The sequence below is a fragment of the Carcharodon carcharias genome, chromosome 5 (genome assembly GCF_017639515.1).
Source record: "Carcharodon carcharias isolate sCarCar2 chromosome 5, sCarCar2.pri, whole genome shotgun sequence".
Classification (NCBI taxonomy): domain Eukaryota; kingdom Metazoa; phylum Chordata; class Chondrichthyes; order Lamniformes; family Lamnidae; genus Carcharodon; species Carcharodon carcharias.
The window spans coordinates 117,153,294-117,167,963 of NC_054471.1; the positions used below are offsets into that span (position 1 = coordinate 117,153,294).

The 14,670-nt window shown below is 39.5% G+C and overlaps 1 protein-coding gene across 5 annotated transcripts in view; it reads right to left on the minus strand.

Annotated features, from left to right (window-relative positions):
• The window catches only part of LOC121278237 (CD2-associated protein), a 237,126-nt gene that overhangs the window by 31,884 nt on the left and 190,572 nt on the right, over positions 1-14,670 (minus strand). For all 5 annotated transcript variants that reach the window (XM_041188460.1, XM_041188459.1, XM_041188462.1 and 2 more), the window contains one exon: positions 8,461-8,599. In XM_041188460.1, the coding sequence (XP_041044394.1) occupies positions 8,461-8,599 (139 nt within the window). The remainder of the gene's footprint in view (positions 1-8,460; positions 8,600-14,670) is intronic.

Consider the following 14,670-nt stretch of genomic DNA (forward strand, 5'->3'; position numbering starts at 1 on the left):
GAACTCTAATAAATTAGTCAAATAAGATTTCCCTTTTACAAAATGTTCAATCTGCCTGATTGTATTATGATTTTCTAATGTCCTGCTATTACCTCCTTAATAATTATTTAGCATTTTCCCAATAACAGATGTTAGGCAAACTGGCCCATAGTTTCCAACCTTCTGTCTCCCTCCTTTCTTGACTGGTCATGCCACATTTGTGATTTCCCAATCTGCTGGGACCTTTCCAGAACCTAGGGAATTTTGGAAGATAACAAGCAATGTATCTACTATTCCTGCAGCCACTTATTTTAAGCCCCTAGGGTGCAGGGTATCAGGTCCAAGGGACTTTAGTTCTAATAGTTTTATTGGTACCTTTTCTCTACTGGTTATATTATTTGACATTCCTCCCTTTTCTTCCCCCTTCAGGCACCATGCTCTGAGAGGGTTTGGCGACCATGGACTCCCATTGAATTGGTCCATGATTATGCTCGGCAAAGTACTGCAATGACATGTCATTGCAGTTTGCATTATAGCTGACCAGGAAACTCTCCCACTCTATTGTCTGTCATCAGGCATATTGGAAGGATTTAAAAGCTGATGATCAACCTGTATGGCCACATTATGAATGCACCTTCCATGGCCATCAACTCCTGAAATGGGGCTTGAACCTGGAGCTTCTGCCCCAGAGTTGGCACCACAAGACATCCCCCCTCCCTATTACCTCTTGATTTTCAAGTATTCTTGGGATTTTGTGTCACCTACAGTAAAGACAGGTAAAATTCCCGTTCAACGCTTCTGCCATTTCATTGTTTCCCTTTATTAGTTCCTCAGTATCACCCTCCAAGGCACAAATGCTCACCTAAGCTACTCTTAAACTCTTACTATCTTTTAATATTTCTACCTAGCTTTCTCTCATACTCTAATTTATCCCTTTTTTAAATCATTCCTAAAATCTGTCTAATCTTCTGACTTCCCACTAATCTTCACAGCATTGTATACTTTTTCTTTCAAATTGATCCTATCCTTAACTTCCTTAGTTAGTCATTGATGGTGCATCCTTCTCATAGAATCTTTATCAATGGAATATATCTTTGCTGGGAGTTATAAATATCTCATCAATGAAATATATTTTTACTAAGAGTTATGAAATATCGCGTTAAGTGTCTACCACTGCTCCTTTACTGCCCTACCGTTTAACCCATTTTCCCAGCTCACTTTAGCCAACTCTGTCTTCATGCCCTTGTAATTTGCCTTTACTTAATTTTAAGACACTAGTCTCAGACCCACACTTCTCACTCTCAAACTAAATGTGAAATTCTATTATGATCACTTTGCCTAGAGGCTCTTTTACTATGACATCATTAATTAATCCTGTCTCATTGCATATTACCAGGGCTAAAATAGCCTGCTCCCTGGTTGGCACTAGAAATCGTCCCAAGAACACCTTGAACTCATCTTCCAAGCCATCTTTCTAATTGATTCATTCAATCTATATAAAGATGCTTTCTTACAAGCCTCCATTATTTCTTCTTGTATACCCTGTCCAAGTGTAGCTACTGTTAGGAGGCCTATAAACTACTTGTACAAGGGATTTCTTACCATTGCTATTTGCTATGCTTACCCAAACTGATTCTGCATCTTGATAGAAACATAGAAACTAGGAGCAGGAGTAGGCCATTCAGCCCTTCGAGCCTGCTCTGCCATTCATTATGATCATAGCTGATCATCCAACTCAATAGCCTGCTCTCGCTTTCTCCCCATACCCTTTGATCCCTTTCGTAGATCTTCTGAGCTAAGGCCCATTTCACACTGCATTGTCATTCTCAATTAACAAAGTTACCCCATCAAATTTCCCTAGCTTCTTGTCCTTATGAAATATTTAGGTTCAGCCTTGGCGAACTTACAACCACATCTCTGAAATAGCTATCAGGTTATACATATTTATTCCTATTTGTGCTATCAATTCATCCATTTAGTTATGTATGCTGCATGCATTCAGATAAAGAGCCTTTAATTCTGTCTTTTTAATTCTTGCAAGCTCTAGCTTTATCTACTGGCCCATTCTTAAGTTTGTATGCCCTGTCCCTTCCTGCAACACTCTGGTTATCATTACCCATATTTCTACCCTAATATAATGCCTTGTCCTTTCTCTTTAATTTACCAAATGCCCTCGCACGTGATTCCCTATCCCCCCCACTATTTAGTTTAAAGGCTGCTCCATCGCCTCAGTTATATGATTCCCAGAATGCTGGTCCCAGCATGGTTTGGGTGAAGACCTGAGTTTTGTGTGGGATTAAGTGGGATTTAGGGCTGTCAGGATTGTCTTTTGTTCCCAAGGCAAGTCCTCCTTTTGGCAAAGCAGACTGCCCTGTCAAATACCACCTGCAACCTGATTCAGAACGAGCTTAAAAAAAACCCACCATCAATCACGGCTCTAGTTCAAGGAGTTATGCATTTCCTGCATAATATCCGATTTGCACCCTCTAAAGCAACATTAGAGGACATTTTTGGTTCACTCATTTGTTTCTGTGATAAATTGGAGATGAAGGCTGGAATGTGGGAGAACCCATGAGCTGGCAGAAAAGCTAATTGTTGCATCAGCTGATTAAACTGGCAGAAGAGAGAGAGAGAGAGAGAGCGCAATGTTGCTCGAGAAGGCTGAGGCAAGCAGGTGGAAAGAGCTAGGGAAATTAGTGGCAGAAATTCATTTAGGGGCTATTCAACCAACCTGTCAATTTTTACTAATTACTGCAGTAGAGGGGAAAGGCAAGAGAAAGTTTGTCTCAATTATGGGAGCTAAACGAGATTTCATTGTATTTCAGTTTGAGTACAATCTGAAAGTTGCAGATCATTTACAGTATTTTTTAAATAATTTATTCTCAAGTTTATATCCACATAACCAAACGCTACTGGACAAACGTATGGCCCAATCTTCCATTCAGGGCTGGAACCCATATGTCCGACACTGAATAGATTAAAAAAATACACATTTACCTTCCTTTTATATTTCAGGGCAGTCTTCAAATGGAGGATCCTGCAGAATTGACTCAGTACAGGAATCCTCAGAGGAAGCAGCAGAAAGAATCCGCTGAGAAGCCACACCCTCTTTTTAAGGCACTAGCTGCCGTATTATGTAAGTAAAGAGTTTAAATGTCCCAAAGCTTCTTTGAAAAGCAATAGAGAGAAGGTAAGTTGGTAAGGGGGTAGGGTGAGTAAGAGGATAGGGTAGGGAAGGTAAGTGGGTAACGGGTAGGGTGAGTGAGAGGGTAGGGTTTGTAGGGTGGTGAGGTCGGGTCAGGTCAAGGGGGTGGAGCCTGTGGTTTGGAGGGTTGTGGGGAGGAGTGGGGTTATCAGTGTTGCGGGGGGGCGGGGGGGGGGGGGTGTGCTGGTCAGGTCAAGCTGGGGTGGAGTGGGAGTCAGGTCAGGTCAAGGGGAGTAGTTCGATGATCAGGGTGGGGAAGGCGGGGCTCAGTATGAGTGACTGGGTTGTAAGGGGAGGCGTGGGGGGTTCAGTTGTATAGTTACCCAGGTGTTAGACAAGTTTTTAATCTGTCTAATATTCCCTGGGTAATGATTCTGCTAAGTAGGTCAGAACTGTTCGAAGTCTCTAACTCTAACTCAGTGTTGCAGGCTTTTCGGAGCCCATTGGGGAGCAGGGAAAATGCTTATCGGAACTTCAGACTTCCCAAGCAATTCCCACACAGTCATTGCGTTGGGGCTTCCGAGGGGTCGTGTAGCCTATATTGGAGGGCAATGTCCAGTCTTCAACTATCCGGAAACTGGAAGAGCTAGGCCTATGCCTTTGATTGAACAATAATTCATCTCTCCAAATCAATAAGGCTGTGGATAAAACTATATTTGAAGATAAGCTTAGCAGTACTGTATTTCCTCTCAGAAATATTTATGGAAGCACCGATACAATAATAGCATGGCTTTTTCGAATGACTGATATAGTACTTTCTTTTCCACTTTTTGTTCAGAAGACAGCAATGTGTGCTGGGGTACATTTTCACAGCTCTCCAGTATTTGAACCAAGCAGTCATTTTACGTGGATGTCTTGTTAGTGTTAGAAAGCTGGTGTGTGGGAGGGTGATGTGCTTCTTTCCCCAGCTAGGAAGTTAAGGCTGACCACAGTTCCCCACCCAAGTTGGTTGGTGTTGCCTAATTTTGTTCGAGTAAATCAGCTTACTTTGGACTTGTCATACCTGTATGCCTCAGTTTCTAACCATATGGTACATTTATGACATGTGCATTAACAGTTCCATTCTCGAATAGTTGATTTTAAAACTATTTCAATCATTCTGGACTAGAGGTGCAATTACCAAATATTTATGACAGATGGAGATATTTTTGGCAGAAGAATACTACTGATTAAAACCCTCCACTGAATGCAATGGTTATTGGGAGATTCTGATAGCTAAGTTTATTGTCTCAACAACCCAGCCATGAAATGGTAATAAACGATCAGACTCAACAGGATACGTGCTTGGATATTTTCTGATAAATACTCAAGGAAGTGGTCAATTAAGGTCCTAATCCTACCGTTTACATTTCTTTTAAAATTACAGCATAGTAACAATGTTAATTGCAAGTAATTTTGAAAATCGTCATCCCAAAGGAAATAATATTGGTAAATATGTATTCCTAGATTATCAACTAACATTCAAATTCAGGAGATAGACAAAATAATTTGGATTATAATTAATTTATTTTACACAGATCTTGCCTGCTCTGGTTGCGTACAAAATAGTTCCACTCCTACACACTGGAATTCTAGCACAGCTCACTGGTAGTAAAAAATGGGTTTCAGTTCACCAATGGCACATACAAAATTGCCAAATGCCCTTTCGAAGTTAACTTTATAACAGGCAGGACTAGTCACTCGGTATAGTGTGATGTGGATCTCTACCAAACAAGTTAGGTGGGTGGAGGGGGGTGACAGGGGAGTCGTTGTGTGTCAGACACAATCATCCCCCACAGGCAACCTTTTCCCCCTTTTTCTTAGCAGCTTATTTTAATGTCATGACTGCAAATGCCATTCATTTTATGTTTGTTTTGGATCTAGGAATTCAAATATATTCGAATAGCAAATGATGACGTGGATAGGGAAAGACCCCATGTGGAATATTTCGGCCAGCAAATTGAACTACAGCTGCCATCTCTCTGTTAAATATAGAAAAACGTGAAGCAGTAAATTCTGCAAGAATAGGGAAAGAAAACACAAAATAGCAACAGCATAGGTTTTAAATGGAGCAGATGGGATGTGGTGTCCAGACACACAAGTCATTAAAAGTGGCAGTACAAGGTAGCCAAGAACATCAAAAAAGTCAATCAAAATACTTAGCATTTTTCCTCACAGGGATAAAATACCTATAGAGCTAATATTGAACTAGTACAAAACCTTTAATTTAATTTGAGAATTTGACACATTATTACAAGGATACAAAAGCAGCAAGTTCCAGTGTAAATTTATTTGAATATCAGGGATGAAATGTTGCATTGATAGAAACAGAACCGAGAAGTTATTTGAGGGCAAACTCAACAGGGGCAAAGGTTGTGAAGGGTAATGATATTATTAGATTGCTTCCATTAGTTGATGAAATGGTAATAGAGCAAAGGTTCGAGTAAATTACAAAAAAGTTAAAGTTAGAAAAGAGATCCATCAAGGTTGAGTAGAATGAGAGTTCATAGAATGTCACAACACAGAGGAAGGTGATTTGGCCCATCAAGCCTGTGCCAGCTCTTTGAAAGCAGCATTCAATTTAGTCCCAACTCCTCTGCTCTTTCCCTACAGCTGTGCAATTTTTTTTAAAGTATATATCCAATTCCTTTTTTAAAGTTATCATTGAATCTGCTTTCACCAACTCTCCAGGCAGCATATCCAGATTATAACTTGTGTATAAAAAAAAAAAATCTCCTAAATCTGCATGCTCTGGTCATTGACTCTCCCAGCTACTGGAAACAGTTTCTCCCTGGTTCTCTTACAAAACTCTTCATTATGGGTAAAAGCAAAAAACTGCGGATGCTGGAAATCCAAAACAAAAATAAAAATACCTGGAAAAACTCAGCAGGTCTGGCAGCATCTGCGGAGAGGAACACTGTTAACGTTTCAAGTCCATATGACTCTTCAACAGAACTAAGGAAAAATAGAATAGTACTTATTTCACCTATCTATTTTTACTTAGTTCTGTTGAAGAGTCATATGGACTTGAAATGTTAACTGTGTTCCTCTCTGCAGATGCTGCCAGACCTGCTGAGTTTTTCCAGGTATTTTTATTTTTATTCATTATGGGTACTTGTATTAAATATCTCCTTAACCTCCTCTGCTATAAAGTAAAATTTCAATTTCTCTGGTCTCTTAATATAATGAAGTTCCTCATCCATGTAATGATTCTAGTAAATATCATTAAGTCCTTTGTAAAGCGCTGACATCCTTCCTAAAGTTTGTTGCCCAGAAATTGGGCACAATACTCTAGCTGAGGTGTAACCAGTGAAGTTTACCACAACTTCTTTGTTTCTCTGCTACAAGCCTTAGCTGAAGCAAAGTGCTCATAAGTTATTTTAAAAAGGATTTAGGTAGTTGCTTGAAAATATTAAAGGTGGTATAGGAATTGGCAGGACTGGGATTAGACAAGGTGATCCACATGCTGAAAATAAAAGATACAGATGTGATTGGTTGAATGACATTTTTCATGCTGTGAATTTCTGGGATGTTAAGTGAAAGGTGCCACTTTGTGCCATTTTCATCCAATAATACCCATGGTCCCTTTTTATTCTTTCATGGGATGTGAGAAGTGCTGGCAAGACCAACATTTGTTGGCCATTCCTAATTGTGCTTGAGCCGCTACAGTTCACCTGGTACTGGCAAACCCATAGTGCTGTTAGTGAGTTCCAGGATTTTGATCAAGTGAAAGAATGGTGATATGATTTCATATCAGGATGGTGCATGCCTTGGAGAGGAACTTGCAGGTCGGTGGTGTTTCCGTGCACTTGACCTTTTTTAAAAAATTTGTTCATTGGATGTGGGCGTCGCTAGCTGGGCTAGTATTTATTGCCCACCCTTAATTGCCCTTGAGAACTGAGTGGCTTGCTTGGCCATTTCAGAGGGTATTTAAGAGTCAACCACATTGCTATGGGTCTGGAGTCACATGTAGGCCAGACCAGGTAAGGATGGCAGATTTCCTTCCCTAAAGGACATTAGTGAACCAGATGAGTTTTTACGACAATCGAAAATGGTTTCAAGGTCATCATTAGACTTTTAAATCCAGATTTTTTTTATTGAATTCAAATTTCACCCTCTGCTGTACACTGCAGCATAACCCTGGGTATCTGGAGTCCAGTGACAATGCTACAATGCCACCGCCTCCCCTGCTTTTTACCCATCTTCTAGGTGGTAGAGGTTGCAGGTTTAGAAGGCAGTGTTGAAGGAGGAATGACGAGTTGCTGCAATGTACCTTGTATATGGTACACGTTGCTGCCACTGTGCAACGGTGATGGAGGGAGTGAATGTTTAAAGTGGTGGATGGGGTGTTCATCAAGTGGGCTGTCCTGGCCTAGATGGTGATGAGCTTCTTGAGTGTTGCTGGAGCTGCATTCATCCAGGCAAGTGCAGACTATTCCATCACACTCCTGTCTTGTGCCTTGTAGATGGCGAACAGGCTCTGGGGAGTTATGGGTGAGCTATTTCTTAAAAATTCAGAATTCAGCTGGTCCAGTTTCTGGTCAATGGTAACTCCCAGGATGATGGACATACACATACAAACATATACATTAGGAGTGGGAGTAGGCCACTTGGCCCCTCGAACCTGCTCTGCCATTCAATAAGATCTTGGCTGATCTGATTGTAACCTCAAGTCCACATTCCTGCCTACCCCTGATAACCTTTCAGCCCCTTGCTTATCAAGAATCTATTTAGCTCTGCCTTAAAACTATTCAAAGACTCTGGAGCTCTTTTCCTCAAAAGGCAGTGGAAGCAAAGACTCATGACCCCCTGAGAAAAAATGTCTTCTCATCTCTGTCTTAGATGAATGACCCTTGATTGGTCAGTCTATTGTGTTTGTAATACCCATACCCTTACACAAGAAATACACTATCATCCATTCTATACAGTTGACCAATTAGCAGTAAAAGTATTAACATGAACTGATCTATAACTACAATAGCCTGGTCAGCAGTAAAATCCCACCCAGACTCCCATCCTCCACTATATATAACTACTTCTTTCAAATGTTTCAGTCATTCCTCCAGAAGACGGGCAGAACATGTTGCCCAAAACTTCGAGATCCATTAGTTCTTCCGAGGAACTCTTTTAAGGTAACAATTGCTCTTTTCAGAGCCAAGTTTTACATTGTGTAACCATAAATTTGTCTTCCTTGGTGCTGCAATTAATGAATGTCTTCATTTATGATAAAGTGCATTTATTGTTCATTATTTCACAAGTATATTCATAACACAAGAATCTCAGAAAAACAATCTTACTTGGGTAAAGGTAGTGGTACTGAGGGTTTCTCTGGTCGTCTGGGAGGCATGGATAATCTGAGAGGGTGACCCTTTAAAGGGAGGCTGGGTTTTTTGGGAGGTACCATTGGGGCAGTTGGCTTAGTTGACTTCTGATCATCTGTGCAAAGGGAAAAATAAAGATTACATAAATTTCAACTCTGTTCACCTGCAGTCCAAATTTTTGTCCTCGGATTCAAATAAATATCAAGGTACTGGGAAGTATATTCATGTACTTTGCATTTTTCAAAAGGAAAAAGCTTAAAACTCTCAAACTTATATTTATTTCCACCTCTTCTTGCACGCATGATTAAGCCACAATTAGCCACCAGCTTAATTAATATTTGAACAATTTATTTCAATGACACCAATTACTGATAAGAACATTTTAGTGACCTTAATCAAAGCTAACTTTATAAACTGTCGCTCTCTTTGTATATGATCCCTGTAGAGACTGTTAACATTAAAGAGAAATTCGAACATGGAATGATCACAGAAGAAATTATGCTACAAGCTTCCATTGTTTAAAATAAACAAATTTTATGATACATGAAACAAGTAAAGCAAATACTACTAAATAAACATTCTTGGATAAATACTTACACTTTACATGGAAAACCATGATAAAACACAGTCAATACTTTAGAATAAAGTTCTCATCTGAAACTCCCTTTTCCCCTTATGACTTCCCCTCAAAGTCTTTGGCTACATAAGGCTCCTGAAGGTCCTTCACTCCCTGGGACCAAACGAAAATGCCACAGATCTCAGGAATTCACTTTGATTTCTCCTCAGTGTTCCAGCTATTCTCTGAGGTATGACATTTCATGGGGATCCTTCCATTAGCTTTTGGCTAAGTGCTGTCCCTGCATTTCTTCAAAATATCATTTGAGTACTTCTCAGTTCAAGCATGGGTTTGAATTCTTGCTTAATGCCTCTACCTCATACCTCAGAAATACACTTGATTTCTGACAGCCCTTCTGCTTCTGGTCTACACCTGCTTCACAGGTCTTAGCAGACTCTTTTTCTGCCTGCTGAGTTAGGGCTCTCAACTAACAACTTCGGTACTTTTAGCCCCAAAGATTTCCTGGAAAAACCCCTCAGACAACTTCAGAAATCCAACCAGGGATCCACCCTGAATTACTCATCTCTACGGCCACAGAGGTTATCCGGGATATTTGGATTAATTAACTTTTAGCTTCAAAATCAAACTTTGTGAACCCTGAGATCTGCATGAATAATTTAAATTTCTAATGAAGTCAGGGCAATTCTCCTCAGACTTGCTGTCTACAGTTCTCCAGCTAAATAAAGGCCACCAACCATTTTTATGGCTTTCGCCCTCCTAATTCTGATCTCATAGGAACACATGGAACCCTTTGAACTGCCATTATTTCAGGTGTTTCTGTCAATTTCTGAAGTCCAGCATTTTAACTAACTTACCCCCACAAAGTTAATCATCCCAAAACTGGAAGTTACCTCTAAAATATTAATATGAAACATGAACTAGATAATTATGATAACAGCTATAAAAAATTAAGTTTCAAAAGGTGTTAACATTCTATACATAATAATTAAAGTAATGACCAAACTTTAACAATCAAAGCCAAGGAAGTACTTAAGTGCTCTCATTGTTGTAAAGTAGGGAAAAGTGGCAGCGCATATGTACCAACAAAAGGACCAGATAATCTGTTTTATTGATTTTGGTTTAGGAATTTATATTAACCAGGACAGTGGGAATACACCCCAGCTCTTCTTCACATAGTGCCACAGGACCATTTACATCCTCTTGAGAAGGCAGATGGGGCCTCACTTCAACAGCTCATCTGAAAGATGTCAGTTCTGATAGTGTAGCACTCCCACTGCACCAGATCCAAGTTTCATACAAACATACAAATTAGGAGGAGTAGGCCACTCAAGCCTGCTCCTCCTTTCAATAAGATCATGACTGATCTGATTGTAACCTCCACTTCACATACCTGCCTATCCCTGATAACCTTTTACCCCCTTGTTTATCAGGCACCTATCTAGATCTGTCTTAAAAATATTCAAAGACTTTGCTTCCACTGTCTTTTGAGGAACAGACTTCCAAAGACTCATGACCCTTAAGAGAAAAATTTTTTCATCTCTGCTTTAAATGAGCAACCCCTTATATTTAAGCCTTGACCCCTAGTTATAGATTCTTCCACAAGAGAAAACACCCTCTCCTCATTCACTCTGTCAAGGCCCCTCAGGATCAAAGCTCATGTTTCAATCAAGTCACCTCTTACTTTTCTAAACTCCAATGGATACAAGCCTAACAGGTCCAGCCCTTCCTCATAAGACAACCCGCTGATTCCTGGTATTTGTCTTATAAACCTTCTCTGAACTGCTTCTAACACATTTGCATCTTTCCTTAAATAAGGACAGCAATACTGTACACAGTGCTCCAGATGTGGTCTTACCAGTGCCCTGAATAACTGAAGCATAACCTCCCTACTTTTGTAATCAACTCCCCCTCACAATAAACGATATTATTCTATTAACTTTCTTAATTATTTGCTCTACCTGCATATTAGCCTTTTGTGATTCATGCACTAGGACACCCAGCCTGGGTTATGTGCTCAAATTCTGTAGATGATGGAACCCACAGCTTTGATCCAGATGAGAATGTTGGTGTTGAGTGACAAAATTGCACTTTAAATGTTCAGTCATTTTTAATGCAACAACCTTTTACATAGCATGCTAAATAGAGCATTGTTAATGGAGCTAGATTAACATTAACAGGTTAGGGAACAGGTTAGATGTTTGGTAGGTAAGTTTATGAAAGATATTAATGTATGAGGCCTTGAATTTTAGGACTGCAGTAGTCTCTAGACAAACTGAAGCATACTGAGCATGAGATTATGGGCATAACTTGGGTTTTAAAACTAGGCTCAACTAAAGGGAATGAATTCTTATCAGTTGCTCACATCAGGCTCTTAATCTACAAAAGAAGCAGCGATAAGTGCAATGGGATTAAGTGGCCTATTTAGGTTAGTTGAAATTCTATTAAATTCAAACCTAGGGGCATAAGAGATCTGGGCCCAGTACCCCAAACATTATCTGTTTGAATATCGTGAGTAGCTGTTAACCAAATAAAGTTACGTCATCTTTAAATGAAATTTGCTCCAAAATGCCTTCAAAGAATCATGAATGGTATAATTGTACTTTATCCAAATGAGAACACGGTCTGAAGCAAAGAGATATACAAGACCAGCCATGATCTTGTTAAATGACAGAGCAGGTTTGCAGGAACAAATTGCTCCCTCTGGGTCTTATTTCTTATAGTCCTATGGGCTAAGCAGAGTTTCTTCAGTGTTTTGCAATACGTGTCATATCAAGGATCAATTTTATATTGAGAGTTAGTACAACAGAAGAATCACATAGAACAGACATAAAGGCAACAACTTTCTTTCATTAAGGGTCATTAAATGAACCAATTGGGTTGTTAACAATAATCTGACAGCTTCATGGTACTCTTTAAACTGATGAAAGTTTAGCGTAGCATCTTCAGATTTATACCCAGCTACCTATCAGTTTAATTCAGCATTCTATTTGCTTTATTTATTGCTCCCCATGGAGATCACAACATGGCAGTTTTTCAAATCAACCAGAGAACCTCCATTCTATTAGGCTTAGTACATGCTGAAATGGTCTGGTTATACTGTCATGCATCTCTGAACATGTGCCACAATGGAATCAAAATTATCAATATGTATTCTGATCTAATACCAATTTGATTTAATACTGAATGGATACTAATTTTGAAGCTAATCTGATCAGTAACAGCAATCACGATATGAACAAGTTTTGAGAATTCAAGACTGCTGAGGTCCAATACCAGTGAATAAAACATTTTAAGAGGCCAACAGCAAAAGGTATGAGGCAATGGTAAAACAGGTTGACTGGAGGAAAGGTATTAATTGGAAGATGACAAGTCAAGTTGAATATCTCCAAAAGTACTGAGAAAAATACAGGTTAAATAGCTAAGAGTAATAAAACAGGCTAAGTCAGTACAAACCAAAATAGTTTAAGAAGATAATTAGAAATGAAAGAAATAATAGGTCACAATGCCTGTTAGGCAAGAGGAGGTCCACGGAAAAAGATGACAAACAGTTTTAGAATTATATTACCTCAGCCACAGAACACCACTGCAGGAATTCCTCAGGGTAGTGTCTTCAATCCAACCATGTTAAACTGTTTCAATATCCTTCCATCCATCAAAAGATCAAAAGTGGGGATGTTTACATAGGTATTCAGCTCTACTCACAACTCTTCAGATAACCAAATACTCTGTGCCTGCATGCAGCAATACCTGGACAACATTCAGGCTTGGACTGAATAAAGCAAGTAACCTTCACACAATTGCCAGGTAATGATCACCTCCAACAAGAGAGAATCTAACCACCTCACCATGACATTCAACAACATTACCATCACTGAATCCCCCACCATTAACATCCTCGGGGTGCGGGGGTGGGGGGGAATGAGAAGAGGACATCACCACTGACCTGACCAGAAAACTCACTGGACCATCCGCATAAATACTGTGATTACAAGAGCTAGTCAAAAGCTGGATATTCTATATCCAGTCACTTACCTCCAGACTCTCTAAAAGCCTTTCCATGAGGCACAAGTCAAAAATATGATGCAATACTCTCCCTTTACCTGGATGAGTGCAGCCGCAACAACACTCAAGTTCAACAACATCAAACAGCTTACTTGATTGGCGCCACATCTATAAGATAAAACATTTATCCTCTACACTGTGTAAACGGAACAAAGAAAGCAGGCACATGGGAACACTACCACCTCCAAGTCACATCTTATCCTGGATTTGGAAATATGTCAAAGTTCCTTCATTGCCCCTGCATCAAAATCCTGGAATTCCCTATCTAACTGTGTATACTACAAGGACTGCACCAGTTCAAGGAGGAGGATCACAGCATCTTCTCAAAAGCAATCACGAGCACCTTAAGAACAATTAGGGATGGGCAATAAATCCTGACCTTGTCAGCAACATCCATATCCTACAACCAAATATACAAAAAATCCAAAAGTCATTAATGGAGCAGAGGGGAGCAGTGGCAGTAACTGTGAACTTTTAAACATAAACCGCAGGAAGTTCATTCAGTATTAGAACAGCAGAAGGACACGAAGAGGAAATGAGAGACCTTTAAAAGGATACTAATGGTGATGAAATGCCGAGAGTAAACAGAGAACAGTTAGCGCACTAAATGAATATCACTTGAGTTTTCATTTGTGAAGACCATAGCAACCCAATGTATGCAACCCAAGCAGCTGCAAGGGCTTTGACAATGAAACAAAGGTTCTAAACAGGCATACAGGGCTCAACCGAATCCCAGGAAATTACTGCCTGCTTTCCCAGGTTTCTTAGATAGACCAGAGATGTAATTTGTAAGTGTTAACAATCCACACAAAAGAGTCAAAGTAACATTGAAAGTTACTACCAAATGCCAACATTGTACCACATTCAAAAAAGGTAGCAAATCTAGTTTGGGGAACTACAGATTCATCAATACTATTGAAGTAATGATCATCAGGAGCAAATTTCAAAAGTACCAGTATCAGAGAAATCTGATAAATAGTCCAATTTGTTTTAGATGGGGACAATCCTGTTAAATGAATCTTCTCTTTTTGAAGCGATAACATCCAAAGTTAACAGTGAAAAGGTATGACTTAGACTTCCACAAAGCTTTTGATGCAGTTCTTCATGAAATCTTTTAGTTTCAGCTGCAGCCTGTGTCAATTCAAAGTAAAATTTGTGTGTGGTTAAGGTATTAACTGAAGGGGAGTGATGTAGATGGGTTGTAGAAGAGAGGAATGGAGTAGAGTGAGTGTATGCTGTTAGAGTCCATATTGCTCCCAACACATGACATGGCCAAATTGAAAGGTGATACTAAATTAAGGTGCACAGAAAGCAGCCAGATGAATTCTGCAATTGGGAAAATGAGTTACAAATAGAATGAAATAAGAGTGCAAAGTTATAAATATGAGCAGGAAAAACAGATAGTATAGAAATAGCTAAAGGTGAGGTAGAAACAAATCTTCTGATCCTTGTGGTATAGCAATAAAAAAAACCCAATAAGATGTTGAATACAATCCGAGTGAGTGAAGTATACACCAGAATATGCTATGTGCTATGCTAAAACTTAA